This window comes from Staurois parvus, unplaced genomic scaffold, assembly GCF_062004578.1.
Source record: "Staurois parvus isolate SC_StPar_1 unplaced genomic scaffold, SC_StPar_1.0 ptg000280l, whole genome shotgun sequence".
Classification (NCBI taxonomy): Eukaryota; Metazoa; Chordata; class Amphibia; order Anura; family Ranidae; genus Staurois; species Staurois parvus.
In genome coordinates this window covers 3313-22280 of record NW_028318076.1, presented here as the reverse complement: position 1 = coordinate 22280, position 18968 = coordinate 3313, and the positions used below count along the sequence as shown (strand labels likewise).

The following is an 18968-nucleotide window of genomic DNA, read 5'->3' as shown; positions in this document are numbered from 1 at the left end:
CTGATTTTGAATGTTTGCCCACTCACAAAGAAATGATCAGTCTAAAAAATGAAGTGTATTGTAACACTGAGAGACAGAATAGCAACAAAAAATTCAAAAGAAATGCATGTCTAACAAATTATGCACTGATTTGCATGTTCATGAGGGAAATAAGTATTTGATCCCCTTCACAAAACATGACTTAGTACTTGTTGGCAATCACAGAGGTCAGACGTTTCCTGTAGTTGGCCAACAGGTTTGCATACATCTCAGGAGGGATTTTGTCCCACTCCTCTTGGCAGATCCTCTCCAAGTCATTAAGGTTTGGTGACTGATGTTTGGCAACTCGAATTTTCAGCTCCCTCCACAGATTTTCAATTGGATTAAGATCTGGAGACTGGCTAGGCCACTCCAGGACCTTAATGTTCTTCTTAAGCCACTCCTTTGTTGCCTTGGCCGTGTGTTTTGGGTCATTGTCATGCTGGAACACCCATCCATGACCCATTTTCAAAGCCTTGGCTGAGGGAAGAAGGTTCTCACTCAAGATTTGACGGTACATTGCCCCATCCATCATCCCTTTGATGCGGTGCAGTTGTCCTGTCCCCTTAGCAGAAAAACACCCCCAAAGCAGAATGTTTCCACCACCATGTTTGACAGTTGGGATGGTGTTCTTGGGGTCATAGGCAGCATTCCTCCTCCTCCAAATAAAGTGAGTTGAGTTGATGACAAAGAGCTCGATTTTGTTCTCATCTGACCACAACACTTTCAACCAGTCCTCCTCTGCATCATTCAGATGTTCAGTGGCAAACTTCAGACGGGCCTGGACATGTGCTTTCTTAAGCAGAGGGACCTTGCGGGCACTGCAGGATTTCAATCCTTGTCGGCGTAGTGTGTTACCAATTGTTTTCTTGGTGACTGTGGTCCCAGCTGCCTGGAGATCATTGACAAGATCCTCACGTGTAGTTCTGGGATGATTCCTCACTGTTCTCATGATCATTGACACTCTACGAGGTGAGATCTTGCATGGTACACCAGACCTAGGGAGACTGACAGTTGTTTTGTGTTTCTTCCATTTGCGAATGATAGAGCCAACTGTTGTCACCTTCTCCCAAAGCTGCTTGGTCTACAATCTTGTCCCTGACATCCTTGGACAGCTCTTTGGTCTTTGCCATGGTGGAGAGTTTGGAATCTGATTGTTTGATTGCTCCTGTGGACAGGTGTCTTTTTTACAGATAACAAAATGAGATTAGCAGCACTCCCTTTAAGAGACTGCTTCTAATCTCAGCTTGTTACCTGCATGAAAGACACCTGTTAGCCAGAAATCCTGCTGAATGATAGGGGATCAAATACTTATTCCCCTCATGAACATGCAAATCAGTGCATCATTTGTTAGACATGCATTTCTTTTGAATGTTTTGTTGCCATTCTGTCTCTCTGTGTTACAATACACCTACCATTGGATTTTTAGACTGATCATTTCTTTGTGAGTGGGCAAACATTCAAAATCAGCAGGGGATCAAATAGTTATTTCCTTCACTGTATATACAATATAAAGGGAGACAGTACAGCTACAATACAATCGAAACAAGAGGATTAAGAGGACCCTATGCATAAGAGCTTACAATCTAATAGCTCACCTGTAATCATTACTCTCCATTACTATATCCAAAAACTTTTCTCTTTCTACTTTAAAAGTTGTCAGTAAGTTCATATTGGTGAAGACACACTGCTAATTGTTCTTAGTTCACATTTCCACAGACCAGTCTGTCAACATCAATTACTCCTAAGACATGGCAAGCCAGCCAGTCAAAATTCCCGCCCCTCAGCTTCCGGCCGCTGTCAGGCAGCGCGGACAGCCTGGCCCGGGTCCTATGAATGGGGGTGTGACGTGGCAGAGCAGAGAGACTAGTGGAAGAAGTACGGAGGGATCTGTGAGAGGCCGGGGGGTGACCCGGAGCGGGCAGACATGGCGGGCTGGGGTGGATTTTCAGAGTCCGAACTGAGGAGACTCAAACAGCAGCGAGGTACACTAATATTCCGCCGGGTATAATGGCTGACACTCGTAGACTGTGTGGAAAGTTTCCTGCTCTGTACATGGATGCATGAATGACCCGAGCAGTGTGAGGACCTGTGGAGGGGATGGCTCCATGTACAGGCATTCTATATACTGACTCCTGTCTGTCTTCAGGTGGTTTTACATTAATGGTGACTTGCAGGTGTGAGTTTTCTTGTACATGGTTCCATCGATCCAGCCTGGTCCAACACCTCCTCCATACCTGGCCGATCCCTGTGGAAGCTGACAATTACTATGGTAGCTGTCCTCACTGTCTTCTGGGACCTGTGGTGAACGTCTGCCTGGAGGACCCACAGGAGGTCACCTGGGCGTTACTGTACGTCTTGTATTATTGTCCACAGATGCAGTATTCTATGTCCTAGGTGGAGGCAGGATGGTGACATCGTCCAATCAGAGAATGCGTTGCATCTATTGAGAATAATGCAGGGGGTTCTGTAAGTGAGCGACCTGCTGTGTTCACTATACAACCTGGGCAGCTGCTCAGCACTGAACCTGGAAGCTAGCAGTGATCACGGTTGCAGCAGTCCCTACTGCTTATTCTCTGCCTCCACAGGGATCTCACTGGAATGGCATGTGCATAGTTACAGTACATTAGTCCAAGCTGGACCAGTGTAACTGCAAAAATAGCCGTACCTGGAGTGCAGCTCTAACCTCTTGCTGCGAGGTCTGCATGTCGGGATTGTGCATAAATCTGACAAGCAGACTCCTGCCTGTCACGTGGCTGCTTCCACACACCCTGGTAATGGCACCCTGCTGTGTTTCCTGTGCTCCACTTGCCCATCTTTGGGCCCAGGGCCAACAAGGTGGGTGGAGGGAGAAGAGAGGACGCCTGTGACCTGGAAAGCGACGTATTTGACATCACTTTGTGGTCACCCTATCACTTTAGTCCAAGCTGGACCAGTGTAACTATGCATAAATAGCTGTGTGCATTGTCTATTAGACCCTGCATGTCACATTAAAGAGAACCTGTCCCCTAAAAATCACCACATAGGCAACTTTGTCCCTTTATGTGATGGAAATATACTATATATATATATATATATATATATATATATATATATGAGGCACCCTCGCATATACTCGTACAAACGTAGATGCACGTGTTGGGGGGGGGGGGGGCGCCCTCCTACGTGTGTAAACATCGATTGCAATACACATGTTACATATCGCCACGCACGCTGGAGTGAGAGCAATAATTCTAGCACAAGACCTCCTCCATAATGGTAAACTGATTACCTGTAGGGGCTTTTGGAATGTGATCTATAGAAAATATAGGGCACTGAAGTTTGTCGCCATTTCTCAGGCGTACATTTAAGGTCTGACATGTTGGGTATCTATTTACTTGGTGGAACCTCGTCCTTTGTATGTTACCAAAAATGTATGTAATTTTTTTGCATTTGTGTTTCTTATCACCTTTGCGGTGATATCAGGTGACCTAGTAAATTGGAACTAGCACTATTTTATTTTCTAGGGTGTCTGTTTTCAGAAAATGTATGTTTGTGGGTTTTGTGTAATCTTCAGGCCGAAAATGATTTTTTTAAAGGTGTGCAAAAAATGGCTCTGACATTCTCTCCCTGGTGTGACCAGTGTACATTCAGGGGATTTTGACAAACTGTTGCAGATTCCTACTTTTTGTTGTTCTGCAGAAATAGCTGTGTCTATGTGCAGAATGAATCTGTATGGGAATGGTTTTAGAATTAACAATCAGCTGCTACACCTTCAGGGCTCTAATGAAGAAAATTGCAGGGTCTGTATTTCGTGATTTTTCTTTGGGAGTGTCTTGCCAAAACTGCCATTTTTATTGCAGAGGATGCCCACAATTTGACAGTGCAGACTGCTTGGAAAATCAGTAAGACAATCACATATCCATCTGTGTACAGACTGCCTCAATGCTGTCATATTGTGTTCTATGGAAAATTACAGCGCCTCAGATTGTAATTGGATGTTTAAAAAAAAACAAAAAAAAAACTTCCTTTTTCAATGTGACTTGTGTCGCAATTATATACGCTATATTATTGTTTCTTTGCTTATTGTGTTTTTTTTTTGCTATTTCCCCCCACCCCCCCCACCCCACCCCCTTGGAAAGTGGAATTACCCTTTTACAGTTGAATTCCAGGCTACACCTTACTAGTTTTAAAATGTGACCCTCCCGCAACACTTATACTAATTAACGTGTGTAGGAAAGATATATCTCTATCTATTTTCAGGCCGCTTCGGTCATGTTGTTCAGCTCTCCTGTGTCAGCCAGCAGCAGTTGCAGGGGAGAAGAGGAACCTTCGACAACTGATGGGCCATGGGTACCTATGAGTTACTTTGCTGCACCCAGGCATTGCCAGCTGTTGTGCAACTCTCTCCTCTCCCTTCAAGCCACTGATGACTAACAAGGGATTGTGACCAGAGCGAGCTGAAAATAGGTCAATATGCAGATCTTTCTTACACAGGTTAGTCAGTATAGGTGTTAGGAGAGGGCAGGGAGCATTTTTAGGACTAGTTAGGTCTAACCATGGAATTCAGATTTGGTCACCGGTCATACCACTGTGTTTTAAAATTGCGCGATTTGTGTGAAATTTCAGGTGCGGTTTGCTTCTTGCAAGTTGCAATGCGATTTCCATTCTATTCTATGCATGTGAAATCACAACAAAACTGCAGAAAAGGTAATGCAAGAACTACTTTAGAAATCATGCTGCAGCAAATCTCACATGTTAAGACAGTGACATTCATTAGATGTGATTTCGGGTGCGATTTCAATTCCCAAATCACACCGGTATGGCTGGGCCCTAAAGCAGTAACTAATGTTAGGTTGATTTACTGAGCTACAATTGTTTTATCTCAGTTTCTCATCAAAGTATTTAATTCACTCCAACCAGAACTTTGTTTAACCACTTTCTGACTTGAGTTATACCCAAAAGACTGGTTCTGTGAGGGTGTCTTTTGAAGTCCTTCCAGAACTCTGCCCCCCTGTTCTTTGTGATTCCTGTGTCCTTCGGACATAGCTGATCACAGAGAGAGGTAAAGGGCCAATCACAGCGACCCTTTACCACATGATCAGCTGTGTCCAGTCACAGCTGATCACAGTGTAAATAGACTTGCCACTTATCTTCTCGATGCGCGCTGTGACAGCGTGAGGAGAAGAGGCGGTAACCGATGATACTCATGGTAATATCTACACTGATGATAATCAGGGCACTGATCATCAGTGCCCTGATTATTCGTGCAGTCCCATAAGTGCCCATCTGTGCTGCCTCATCAGCGCACATCATTGAAGGAGAAAAATTAGTTCTTAGCAAAGTTTTATAACAAACTAAGAAAAATGTTTGTTTTTTTTAAGAATGTTTTCATTTGTTTAGCAAAAAATTAACCCAGTGGTGATCAAATGCCACCAAAAGAAAGCTCTGTCTCAAAAAAAAAAGATAAAAATGTAATATGGCTACAGTGTTGCCTGACTGCAATTGTCATTCAATATGCGACAGTGCCGACAGCTGCAAATTGGCCGGAGCAGAAAGGGGGTGAAAATACCTGGTAGGCAAGTGGTTAATGTGTTGGAGGGAAGAGAATCCGAGGGATGGGAGGTGATAGGAAATCTCCCAATGGTGAGGCAAAGATACATCTGCACCGTTTTGTACATTGGGGAATGGTTACACTAAATGAGCTACTAATACTTGCATGATCTTGAAGTTTGTATAATGTTTCTCCTTTTGGGCTTCTTCCTTATACTGTCCCCTGGCTGTTCTGTCTGACTCCAGATATGTGGGCGCCCCCGTGCCTGTCAGGACCTGAAATTCACTGTGTGCTTTTCTCATTTAGAACTGGAATCCTGTAATCTCTCCTGTTTTAGAGCCAAAATTTCATTTAGTAAAAAATCCCAAAAAACAAAATGACTTTACTATCACTTTGACCACTTGACCTCCGCAATGTTTTACACCCTTCATGACAAGGGCATTTTTTTTTCTATTCACTATTCAGCACTGTGATACTTTATCTTGCAAATACTCAGTCTTGCAGCACTGTACCTAAATTAAATGTATCTATTTTTTTCACACAAATAGAGCTTTCTTTTGGTGGTATTTAATCACCACTGTTTTTTTATGTTTTGCAAGATAAACAAAAAATTGTGAAGAAAATGAAAAAAATACATTTTTCTTAGTTTTTGTAATAAAATTTTGCATACATTTATACCAAAATGTATTCTGCTACATTTCTTTGGTAACAATAACACAGATTAGTGTATATTAGTCTGTGAGAAAGTTAGTCAACAAACTATGGCGTGTGTGTATGTATGTGGTGCACCTGTGTTTTTGGAATAAAATCTTTACCTACTACACTGAGTGCTTCCCTATGTCTCCTGTGAGGAGCTTCTTCAATCCTTACAGCCCTAAGTGATCCCTGTGTCAGCTCCTGTGAAGGGGGAGGCTTATCCAGATTGATACTTCTCTGACCTGCTGGACCATTCTCACACCACATGAGGGCGTAGGATTTCCATCTTTCCCAGCTATTTCTTTGACCAGACCTGAGAGGAGAGGGGAGTCTTCAGGATATATATTCATATGCGTATTACTTATACGCTTTCTGGTTAGTGTGTATTTCTACCATTTGCACTGGGAATCAAGGAGCACTTTTTCATCGGACTGTGTTTCACTATTACTTCTCATCATCTTCTAATAGCGCTGCATTTTGTGTGTGTGTGTGTGTATGTATATGTGTGTGTGTGTATGTATATATGTGTATATATATATATATATATATATATATATATATATATATATATATGAATTTTGGGACTTTTTATGTGTTTTCCTTTAATGTTCAGCTGCTTTAACTGTTGAGAGCGCTTACTATATATTTTATTGTCCTCTTACATGTAAATTAATTGGTTTACGTGAAAGTTATAGTTTCTACAAATGGCAGTATATATACTGGAATTTTTTTTTCATACTAATAATGGTGACAATCAGCAACTTATATCGGGGCTTTGTGACTGCGCGTTGGCATTCTGACACTGAGTGGGAACTGACTAACTGCCACTGACATACCAGTGACTTTAGTAGTGATCAGTGCTAATAAAAATCACTGACACTGTACTAATGAAACTGGGCAGAAAGGGGTTAACATCTGGAGCGATCAAAGGGTAACAGTGTGCTGTGTGTGTTTTTACTGTGTGTGTTTTAGTAGGGAGACATGCCGTTTTGTATCTCTGCTGTGCAGAGAGATACAAAACAGCGACCTGTGTTTACATACAGGTCTCTCCCTTGTCCGCTTTCCCCAATGATTGCCGAGTGCTGACCGGGACCCGGTGACTGACACCTCTAGCCGCCAATAGTGTGCGTGCGTGCATGCCCCCTACCCGGAAATGCGAATCGCGTATAAATGCATGATTTTGCGCAGCCCTGTAGCAGTACTTCTGCTATAGGGCGGAGGGCAAGCAGTTAACATGAAAATAAACAAGTGAGATGGGAAAATTCTTCATTTAGTTGCATAATAATTCTGCACACTAATAGTTGCTCAGTAATTGTCCACGCATATATATTGTCCTAAGAAAGCCAAAACCTCACTTTTATTTTCTTAAATCTTCATGTTTGAGGTTTATTAATCCTTTGGATTGACCAAGAGCACTCTAGTTGTTCAATAATGAAAATAATCTTCAAAAACCAACTTTCCTAATTGTGCACACAGTGTACTGCCCTAATGACCCCTTTTTGGAAAGCAGGTAGTCCAAGGTATTTAGTAAGGGGCTTGGTGAGTTAGTGAGGTTCTGGTGTGTTTGTTTTTGTTTTTTTAAGCTGCATACTGTCACTAGTGTAGTACAGCATCATAATATGACTGGTATAGCCGTGATCAGGAATACTGACTAGTGGCAATATGTAAAAACAAAATTAGAATAATTTTTATTAAGTTTTTTTTAACATGGCTCAAAATGCTCGGGTACCCAGCACAGTGATCTGCAATCTGCTGTGCGTCCCAGTGGGCATGCCAGTGCTCATGTGCAGGGCGATGTACCAGTACATTGCCTAGCCTGTAGTTCCCACCCGTAGTAAATTTACTGTGGGCTGGCGGAAAGTTGATAACTGGTCATTCCCTATGTGAATTTCTGTTGGTTCCTGAATAACCACTTGCCCTCCTGAGGATTTAACACCCCCCTTCCTGACCAGGCCATTTTTTGCGTTATGGCACTGCATTACTTTAACTGACAATTGCGCGGTCATGCAATGCTGCACCCAAATGAAATTTACGTTTTTGGGGGTTTTCTTTCCCACTAATTTGAGCTTTATTTTTTGGTGGTATTTGATCACCTGTGCAATTTTTTGTTTGTTTTTTTTTTTTCTTTTACATTTTTGTGCTATTAAAAAAAAAGGCCGACAATTTTGAGAAAAAAAACAATATTTTTGACTTTTTGCTATTAAACATGTCCAGTAAAAAAAAAATCAAATTTATCATAAATTTAGGCCAAAATGTATTCTGCTACATCTGTTTGCTAGAAAAAAAAAATCCCAATACGTGTAAATTAATTGGTTTACATGAAAGATATAGCGTTTACAAATGTTGGTATAGATACTGGGATTTTTTTTTTTTTTTAACTAGTAATGGCGTTGATCAGTGACTTATAGAGGGACTGTGGCTGACATTCTGACACTGGGAGGAACTGACTTGATGTCCCTGATATCCCCAGAGACACCAATACAGTGATCAGTGCTGAGCGAATACTGTATAATAATCAGTGCTAAAAAAGTCACTGTACTAATGGAACTGGGCAGGAAGGGGTTAACATGAGGGTGATCAAAGGGTTAACTGTGCAGGAGTGTTTTACTAGGGGGCGGTGTCAGTGTGCTTCACTATAATCACACTGTGCACAGCCATCCAGAGCAGTGTGCCCAAGCTGACAGGGAGGAGGACTGTTAGTAAACAAAACAGTCCTCCTCCCCGTCGGAGATGCTCGGTTATCACCGGCCGGGACCCAGTGATTGACAGCCGCGGCCACGAATGGCAGCGCTGGTAGGGCTTACGTGCGCATCCTATCTAGAAATGCAATATCGTGTGTGTATATATACACATACGTGATTTTATGTACCCCTTCCACCCTGTAGCAGTATAGATGCTATAGGGTAGTGGGAATGCTGTTAAGAAAAACTCATGTATTGTTAGCATCACCCTGTCCTGGCTAGTTGTGTCCTAGCAATTGGCGAGTATGAAGAAATGCTAACAATGTTAGTATTTTGTGAAAAAAAGGCACATTAACACAATACATTTAATGCATGTGTGTGGTAAATATAGTGAATTTGGTGTGACTCTAGCCTCAGGGCTGGATTATTACCATTTCTGTTGTATTTAGCCTGCATTGACATGCACTATTGATTGTGGGGCGCTGTTTGTGGTCTTGACATGTCACATCTAGTCCAAAGCAAACTTATTTTAATCATTTCCAACCTGTCCTATAGCAGAAATAATGCTACAGAGCGGCACAGGTATACCAAATCGTGTGTGTGTGATTTTGCAGTTCTGGGTGCGGGATGCGGCCTCGGTTGTCAATCACTGGGTCCTGGCAGGTGATTACTTGCTGGCACCCGGTAATTGCCGAGTATTACCTACAGGGGAGAGAACTGTATATGTAAACAATAAATTTCTCTCCCCTGTCAGCTCCTGCACACTGATTTGTATGGCTCTGCATCAGTGAAACACACATACTGTAAAACAGCACACAGTTAACCCTTTGATAGCCCCATATGTTAACCCCTTTCTGCTCAGTGTCATTAGTACAATGTCAGGGCTTTTTATTAGCACTGATCACTGTATTGGTGTCATTGGGGATGTCAGTGACACCAAGTCAGTTCCCCCCAGTGTCGGAATGCCCGCTGCAGTCCCGCTATAAGTCGCTGATCGCCGCCATTACTAGTGTAAAATATTAAAGAAAAAAAATCTCCAGTGTGTGTGGTGTATATATACCACTATTTGTAAATGCTTTAACTTTCACGTAAACCAATTAATTTACACATATTGAGATTTTTTTTTTTTAGTAAAGACGTAGCAGAATACATTTTGCCCTAAATTTATGGCAAAACTGGATTTTGAAAAAATTTTTTATTGGACATGTTTAATAGCAAAAAGTCAATTATTGTGTGCTTTTTTTTTTCTCTCAAAATTGTCAGTCTTTTTTTTGTTTATATCGAAAAAAATAAACTCACAGGCCATCAAATACCACCGAAAGAAAGCTCTATATGTGGGGGATCAAAAGGACTTAAATTTCATTTGGGTGCAGGATCGCACAATTGTCAAAGTAACGCAGCGATGTAAATCCTCTGGAGGGCAAGTGGTTAATAACACAGTAAAATGCTAAACAGGATTCCACTGGCCATGCACTAGGCCCCGCCCCCTGCTCTCTACTCATTAACTTTGACTGACAATAGCAGGAGCCAGTGGATGGAACTTGGGTAAGTATTTGGGGGGAAGGGAGGTTAATGCTGCACATGAGAGGTTTATTTCTTTTTTAATTACGAAGCGCAGTCCCATAAGTGTGCAAAATACCTCAAAATTTACATATTACATTCATGGAATGTGCTTTCTCTAAAAATACACCAACATAATATAAATTATTTGCTTATATAATTATAAAGTATAGTCTCTTAATGTGCAAACGGGCAGTGATTCTGCATAACGTGCCACGAATCCTTCGTGCTTTCCTCCCACTTACTCACCAGGTCCCTCCCATGGACTCTTAAAAGAATAAGAGTCTATCGCGCTTGTGTATTATATAGGCTCATCTGTGTTTTGTAGTCCTCCTGTGAGTCTGATCCTCATTCTAATCCTCCATTGTCAGTTTCCCGTTCATGAGAATAAGCTCCTCATAAATTAGTATATAAAGAACAAAAGGGGGGGGGCCATATAGTGAAATATCGTTTCTATTAAAATTTAAATTAAAATAGTGTTCCACTCACATATGGCAGATAGAAAAGCATACTACTGGAAGTAGCGCCCCTCGGTGCAATAGTTCCAAGCTGATAATTTCATTGGGATTTATTCTCAGAAGTACCTCATTTCATATTTGTTCCTCTCCAATGATTTTCAACTTTATCTATATCACAAAATTTTAATTTTTTTGGATCTTTATTGTGATAAATCTTAAAATGATTTGACAAACTATGTTGTTGGAACCCCTTTTCTCTAGTAGTTCTTCCTACAAACTGCAGTACTGCATGTTATGAATTTTTTTTTATTTCATATCTTTTCCCAGTGATGTTAGACTGGAATTGTGTAGTTTTCTTTGAATCCTTCCTACAATTTCTACATGTTAAACATTTTTCCACCCACTTGGTCCAAAGAGGTTATCCTCTTCAAAGGAGGGCCAGAAATATTATTGACTAATTTATTTTTCAAATTTGGAGGTCGCCTATAGACAAATTTGGGTTGTTTGGGCAATATCCTAGCTAAAGTTTGATCTTCTTTAAGAATTGGACAGTGTGTTTTTTTGTTTGTTTTTTTTTTTTTTTTTTTTTTTGTTTTAACAGATCTTCTCTATTCATATTTTTTTATTTCCCCTTTAATCTTTTCCAACATGTTTCTTTTGTACCCTTTTTCCAAGAATATTTCTACTAATGTATTTGCTTGTTCTTCAAAATCCTGATCAGTTTCTTCTGATGCGCATGATTTTGACCTTTTTTTTTATGGCCCCCAACCATTTCGGGCGGTGTCCACTATTGATGGGAATGTAACCATTCCTGTCTGTCTCCTTAAAATATGTGCGCATATTGATGCATTCTCCCTAGGTAATTATCTCAAAATCCAAATTATTGAACTTTTTCCTATCATTTTTCAGCCTCCCACTTACTCCTAAATATATTCACTACGGTGGGGGCATACTTAGCCCTCATAGCTACCCCTCTTTTTTTGGGCATAGAAGCAATGATTATGCCAGAAATGGTTCTTTTTCATAGCCAGTTCTAATATGTTTATCTTGAATGCTATATGCTTATGTCTTAACGTGGATCTCTCTCTAACCGATTCCCTACCACGCTGTAGCCGAAGGATGGCTACCATGCGGTTGTCTGGTTCTAGGACGATGTCCACGGATGTCATTCCAGAGCGCGCACCCGGCGCCACCAGTGATCATTGTGTCCTACGGACACAGCTGATCACGTGATGCAGTAAACGGCCAATCACAGCTGTCTCTTACCACATGATCAGCTGTGTCCAATGATACAGCAGATCACCGGGTAAACTACAGTTGCCAGTTATCGGCTGCACTGTCCTCACGCTGTCACAGCGTGAGGAAGGTACTGCTGAGAACCGGCAATTGTCAGCAAAGGGATCGACACTGATCAGTACCGCCTGTCAGTGCAGCCTCATCAACGCACATCAGTGAAAGAGAAAAAACACCTCTTTGCAAAATTTTATAATAGAAATCAAGAAAAACTTTTTTTTTTTTTTTTCACCTTTTTTTTGGTCTATTTTGTTTTTTTTTTGTTTATAGTGCAAAAAAAATAAAACACCCAGCGGCGATTAAATACCGCCAAAAGAAAGCTCTGTGTGTGGAAAAAAATGATAAAAATTTCATATAGGTACAATGTTGCATGACTGCGCAATTGTCATTCAAAGTGCGACAGCTCTGAAAGCTGAAAATTGGCCTGGGCAGGAAGGGGGTATAAGTGCCTGGTATGCAAGTGGTTAAGGGCCTATTCTACAACCTGTATTGCATTATTTTGCTTAATATTGGTGTATAATGACTATGCATCAATATTGGCTAATAGACAATTGTTCTTTATATTTTTCTGTCTTAGTAGATTGATGAGTTCTTGACCATCCTTTTTATATAAGATGGAAATTCCTGGGCTACAGGTTGCAGGAAATGGTCCAATTACTCTCCTGTTCTGGAGAAAATTGAATCCAATCCATTGACAATTGGGGGGGGGGATTTTCTGAATTTTATATATTTTAGGGACCTGGTATATTATTGGTGTTTTTGTGTACCTCCTGGTATAAATTCTTTGGGTCCTTTTTTTTTACCCACGATTTTCTCAACGTACTAATTTTGTTAAGTTGGCCTTTAATTTATTTCCAGGGTCCCCTTTTGAGTTTCTCCTATGTGTCCTCATCCATTATCAATCGATCAACTTCCCTTACATAGTCATCTTTATTCAAGATGACTATTACCCCCCCCCCCCTTCCTTTGTCTGGTGGTCTAGTAAATGTTTTTCCTTTTTGTTCTTGCTCCTCCAGTCCCTGTCTTATCTTTTTGTTACCTCTGATGAGTTCTATATTGATTATCTTAATTTCTTGCTCCATCATTAACCTGAATGAAATGAAGACATTGATTATTACTGGACTTGGAGTTGAATAAAGATTGATTTCTCAATCCGCTATGTTGATATTGAGTTTCCAAACTTTGTCTATTCTGTTAGCAAAATGTTTTTTTTAATTTCCTGATACATTTGTCTAGGTCCATGAATACCTTAAGCCCCTGGTCACATAGGGTGCGATTTGGCAAGCAATTTGCATGCCAGGCAACTTGCAAATCGTATGCCAAGTCGTACCCTATTGTCTGCTCTTAGAGTGGTCATATCGGTGCTGTTCCAACTTGGTCAGATCTGCACCAATTTCCACAGTAGTGCATGCACTACTTTTGTTGCGATTTAAATAGACATCTGTATCAGATGTCTTACAAACCACAAGGAAATTGGCAGGTCACCCGATTTTGAAATCGTGCGACTTCACTGTAAGTCGCACGATTTCAAAATCGGCTTTGATGTGACTGCAGTAAACATCATCCCATTTAGATTAAATATACCTGAACCTAATTCTTTCTTTTTCCTCTGACCCCCTCTGCATCCTCTATTTGTTCTTCCATCTCCTTGTGTGTATTCCTGTTGTATTGGATATCTGTTCTGTATAGGTCTCCAATATTGTGGGGGGCCCATAGGAGCCTTCCTTGCCCCTTGGTCTCGAATTGCCTCTCCATGGGGGGCCCCTGTATCCTCCTGTCTGAAAACACTCTCTATACTGGTTATAATCCCTAGGTAGGGGCCATTAAACCACCTTCCTGATGTTGGGTTGTTTCTATGGTTTGGTGGAGTGTAAGGTGTGTGAGATGCCTCCTCCTGTTTGAGGTTCATACCTGTTCTGTACTGGTATGTTTTTCTTAAGGGTTTCATAATTGTTGGTTGGAGTACAATTCTATCTGGTCTCTCCCCATTATCCTTCTCTCTTTGTATGGGGGTTTTTGGGTTAAGAGTATAATTCTGTAATGTAATCTGTCTCCTGTGGATTCTCTGGAATTCACCTCCCCACCCTTTTTTTTTTTTTTTCTCCTCTTGCCATCTGTATATTAGTCCTTGTTTATAATCCTTGATACATCTGTATAATGCTTTATTCTTTTTCTTTTGTGTATCTTTATCCACCTTGGTGGTCTACTCCTGTATATGTAGCATTATTTCCTTATATTCTGTATTTTCAACTGCTGGACCCAGTTTCTCTTTTTATCTCTTGCGTTTTTTCTAATATTCTTTTATTTTCTTTCTGGAAATTATAAGTTGTAGTAATCTTTCCTCACTTTTATTGAAGATCAACCACGCATCCATATCCATCCATCCATCTCCATCATTTCTCATCGAATCCATCATTGGGAGCAACGTCCCACCTGAGCCTCCTGGGTGTGATACCATCCTTAATATATTGCTTTAATGTGACAATGTTTTTTTAACTTAATGCAGAGAATGTATTAAAAGCCTTTTAACAAAAAAACTTGATTTTCTGTTAACAGATTTATCTCACAATCCGAAACAAGCATGTCCCCCTGAAGCATTTTTTAGCCCCCCTCAAACTACTGTCAAGAAAAGTGCCCAAGAGCAGACTCACGGAAAGAAAATCCTTCAGGCACAAACTCAGAAAACGGCTCTGAAGGAACCGGGCAAAGCAACATGTGCAGAGTCCAAACCAAAGATGACTCATGTGGCTCCAATATCCAGTATACCCAAATTGCAGAAACTCCCGGAAGCATCAATAATGGAGGACAAAGACAAATCGGAGCCACAACCTGAGAATGTAGAAGAACCAGATGAACAGCTATTAAAAGTGGAGATGGAATTGTTAGTAAGTCTTTTATTTAAAAAAAAAAAAATCATACTTCATATAAATTAGGACATACAGTATGTCCACTTTTCCAATTTCATGTTATTATTTTGAGTAAAGTTCCTATTTTGTTACTGAAGACCATTGCAGTTTGAATGATTGTAGCAACATTATTTTTACTTTAAGTATATATTTCCTTTGTTTTGTTCATATGCAGGTTCCCAATCTCTTATTAACCATTGTTAAAGACCCACTCTAGGCAGCAGTAAAACATTATTCTTGCAGTGCCCCTCACCCCTGCAACTGCCAGGGTTAAATGCTACTTTAGTCTAGGGTAAAGCAATAAGAACCCATTGCTCCCTTTCACGCCCCAGCTTTCACATGATTCATTCTCCACCTCACTCACACACAGGAAGAAAGGTAGCTGCATTCCAGATCATCAACCTGCTTTGTTTGACCTGGTGTAGTGCCAGTCTGCTGAACTCTTCTGATTTCATTCTGTAAGAGCTTATACTCCTGAGCAATATTGTCAAAAGAAAACTTTTTTTGCTATGAAAACTGTTAAAGCTTGGCTCCAGTATTATAAAAAAAAACAAAAACATACCCTTGCGGCATAGCCCTCCTACTCTGCAATAAAATACACAATGGCTGACAGTACTCTTGGTTTATTCATTCACAGGACGTTGCCGTGTGGGTGGAGCCCCGCATGGCTGTGTTGTTTTCAAATTGAACCCCTACCTGGTGTCACAGAGGAGTGCTGGCGACAGGAGATCAGTGCATAGCATATTACATGTTACACCCCAAATATGGGTGCAAAATGTTCCTAAAGGCGAACGTATTCTTTAAGTCTGTGGTAGAGGAATAAGCTGTACAACTTACCCTTTATTACTCACTCTGTCAGGCTTTAGACGTAATAACTCTTCTTTCTGATGCTATGGGTGAGCCCATGTCTTCCCCCTCCTTGTGTAATAATGCAGAACTATTGGTCAGAACCTCTGGCTGGAGCACCAAGGATAAGCGGCTTCAGGGATCACATAAAGTAAGCCTGTCTGGAGCGAGGAATGAGATATTACAGTGTGTTCCTCTACCCCTAAATGTAACAAGCGATTAACCCTTGCAGTGTAGGGAGGACCCACTGTAATGTGTGTGGATTTTTTGTTTTTTCTGGTGCCCAGAATGTGTAATGACACAATTATTGCCAGATAGGCCCATACAGGTTAATATAGTGATATACTTTGAAAATATTGTTTCCATGAAGTTGATCTTTACACATGTATCCTTCTTTCTTCTTCTTTTTTTTTTTTTTTTTTTTTCCCCAAGAACCCCCCCCCCCCCCCACCCACAATAATAGTTTAAAATAACAAATTTCCTTTAAGTCTTATGCTACCTGTCTACCTATCCTTATAATTTGTGTGTATTTTAATGGCTAAGGCATTGAAGATCAATTAAGGTCAAAGTGAAGTCAGTTTGTTCTTTTGCTTTATTTCCTCCTTACCTCTAGCTGTGGATGCAGAGTAAGCACATCTTGAACACCTGTGTATACCATACCTTTTACATTTTATGTGCAGTTACCTCTTGAAATTAGGTCTTTTTAGATTTTTCACTTTTATGGTATAAAAGGACAAACAAAACTACAGCGCTACATTACATATATGGAAAACAATTGTACAAATATTTAATATTCTTAAGTAGTAAATTTAGCTTTAAAACAAGTCTTTACTATCCAATAAACCCCACCACTGCCTCTTGCAAACAGAGGTGCAGAAGGATTCGATATTAAAGGTGCTGGCGAATATGACTATTTCAGGGTACAGAGTATTCCAGGGGTAATTGGTTCTTCATAGGCCCAAATGCTAAAGCTGTCTACTTGTTCCCCTGTAGGGAGGCTTCTCTGGGAAGTCTGCACCACATTGGGTGGTTCTCAATCACCATAGCTTGCTGTTTGTATCTCCTCCTTTGCATCTAAAGGCTAGCTATACATTCAAATAACATTTATACTAATGACCGCACACAGTAGTAAAACACAAAGCACTCTGTACAGTGCATTGCGGTACCTTTCATTTAGAATGTCACCCAAATTCAGAAGTACAGTAGGTGCCAACAGACTCGCACTACAGGGTGACAGAACTCTGCCCGCTCTCCCTGTTGTACTCTCGTGTTGACATCCCATCACACAGGCTTCTGCTTGAGACTACAAATGGCTCTTTCCACAGTATGGAGGCATGATCCTCCATTGTCCTTTTTCCTGACTCCAGCATGGCAACATACCAGTAATAGTCATATCCATCCTCCCGTTTTTTTTTTCCCTTGGCAATTCACTGGTATGCAGCCATGGATTGGCATCAGGAAAGGAATATTGCAGTAAGTGTTTGATACAATTTTCCATTTTTTCCTGATGCCAACATGGCAGCATACCAGTGAATTGCTAAGGGAAACCAGGGCCTCAGTGGCTAAAACAGGAGGGTGGCTATGACCATTACTGGTATGCTGCAATGTATTGGCTTGAGGAAAGGAAAATTTACAGTAAATATTTGATACAAATCTCCGTTTTATCAGGGAGCTTGACTGAGATGTCAACCAGCCATCACTGGAGTGCATGCATGTGGACAAGTGGCTTGCAAAAGGCTGCATTAGCTTAGCAGCATGGAGGTCAAACAAAAGATGAAAAAAGGATAAACTGTTTCTTTTTAATGTATAAATTAAGTGTGATTAGTTTATATCTACCTTACCAAACATTTAATGAATTATACCACTTTTGCTTGATATCTGAATTAAAATGTTACTTTGGAAATTAAACAGAAAAGAGAAATCGCGTTTGGATCACCTTCAGCTGGAGCAGCGTTTAATGGAAGAGAAGAATAAGCGCAAGAAAGCTCTGCTTGCAAAAGCCATATCTGAGAAGTGAGTGAAACTTTGTGCTACAATATCATGTATATAAATATACACTTATACATAGTACTGATAAGCATAAGATTAAAGTGGAATTATACAACTAAAGCAGCTGTGGAAGGTGTTTTGTGACAGTCGCAGACCAGTTTGGAGTAAGACGGCAAGGAACACTTGCATTGTGGGTGTAGGAACTTGTCTTGAACTACAATGTATAGATGAGGTCAACATTTGTGTTAGCGGATGAAACAATAGCCCCCAAACTTGGTGCAATAATGACTTCCAGCATTGGTGTCAGCGACTGCAATATTAAACCCCCAACATTGGTGTCAGTGGACGCAATAGTAACTCCAATTTCCTTAGTCATCTTCCAGGACGGCACACATGAGAGATGACTAGCTCCACCCGACAGGAAACACAATCAACAACTGACAGTTTAAATTCCCTGCCCTTCCCTCCACGCCTCTATTTTGTGATTGTTTCCCTGTCAGCGAAATGTTTGTTTTGTGGACCTAAGGCTTGGGGCTGGAGGTCCCCCCCCCCCCCCCCCGGGGGGTAAACAAGCTGAGTTAGGGAGTGAAGGCTATAACTCTCCTTCTCCAGGTGTCCCATTTTGTGCCAAGCTTCCTGGGCACAGGGAAGTTGTGCCTGGCGTTCCAGGGATGGTCGCTCTTCCAGGGCAGTGGTGAGGCTTGTCAGGAGAGGACCAGGCTGCGAGACGCTTATCGCAAGTATGAGGTCTGCCGGCTGGCACATGGAGTTGTGTTGCGCGCCCCTGTAGGGTGAGTGGGGCGGCCACGGTGGAGTCTACTGGTTCCTCCAGTAAAGGGCCCAGAGTGTAGTACTGAAAGTGGGAGTGAGGCTGTGGACCAAGCCTCTCTCCCATTAGGATTTTTGGCAAGGGTGGGACTGTATAAAGATGGTGGTGCCGGTCGGCATGTTTTCCCTAATGAGGCCGGTGAGGAGCCTCCAGGAGTTG

The 18968-nt window shown here is 41.2% G+C and overlaps 1 protein-coding gene across 2 annotated transcripts; it reads left to right on the top strand.

Moving 5' to 3' along the window:
• Positions 1-1823: 1823 nt before the first annotated feature.
• LOC149458704 (RAB6-interacting golgin-like) lies at positions 1824-18076 on the top strand. 2 transcript variants are annotated; one of them, XM_089681821.1, is made up of 3 exons: positions 1824-2003; positions 14796-15120; positions 17903-18076. In XM_089681821.1, the coding sequence occupies exons 1-3, from the start codon at positions 1946-1948 to the stop codon at positions 18006-18008; spliced, it is 489 nt and encodes a 162-aa protein (XP_089537947.1). In that variant the 5' UTR covers positions 1824-1945; the 3' UTR covers positions 18009-18076. The 2 variants fall into 2 exon arrangements, with proteins under 2 accessions (XP_089537947.1, XP_089537948.1); XM_089681822.1 differs by having other exon boundaries at positions 1825-2003; positions 14796-15124; positions 17903-18004.
• Positions 18077-18968: the final 892 nt, after the last annotated feature.

Bases quoted from the DNA above. Each gene is read 5' to 3' on its own strand.
- LOC149458704 (XM_089681821.1), top strand. From the start codon at position 1,946: ATGGCGGGCTGGGGTGGATTTTCAGAGTCCGAACTGAGGAGACTCAAA. The intron at 2,004-14,795 runs GTACACTAATAT...TTCTGTTAACAG, and splicing joins GAGACTCAAACAGCAGCGAG to ATTTATCTCACAATCCGAAA. The intron at 15,121-17,902 runs GTTAGTAAGTCT...GAAATTAAACAG, and splicing joins TTAAAAGTGGAGATGGAATT to AAAAGAGAAATCGCGTTTGG.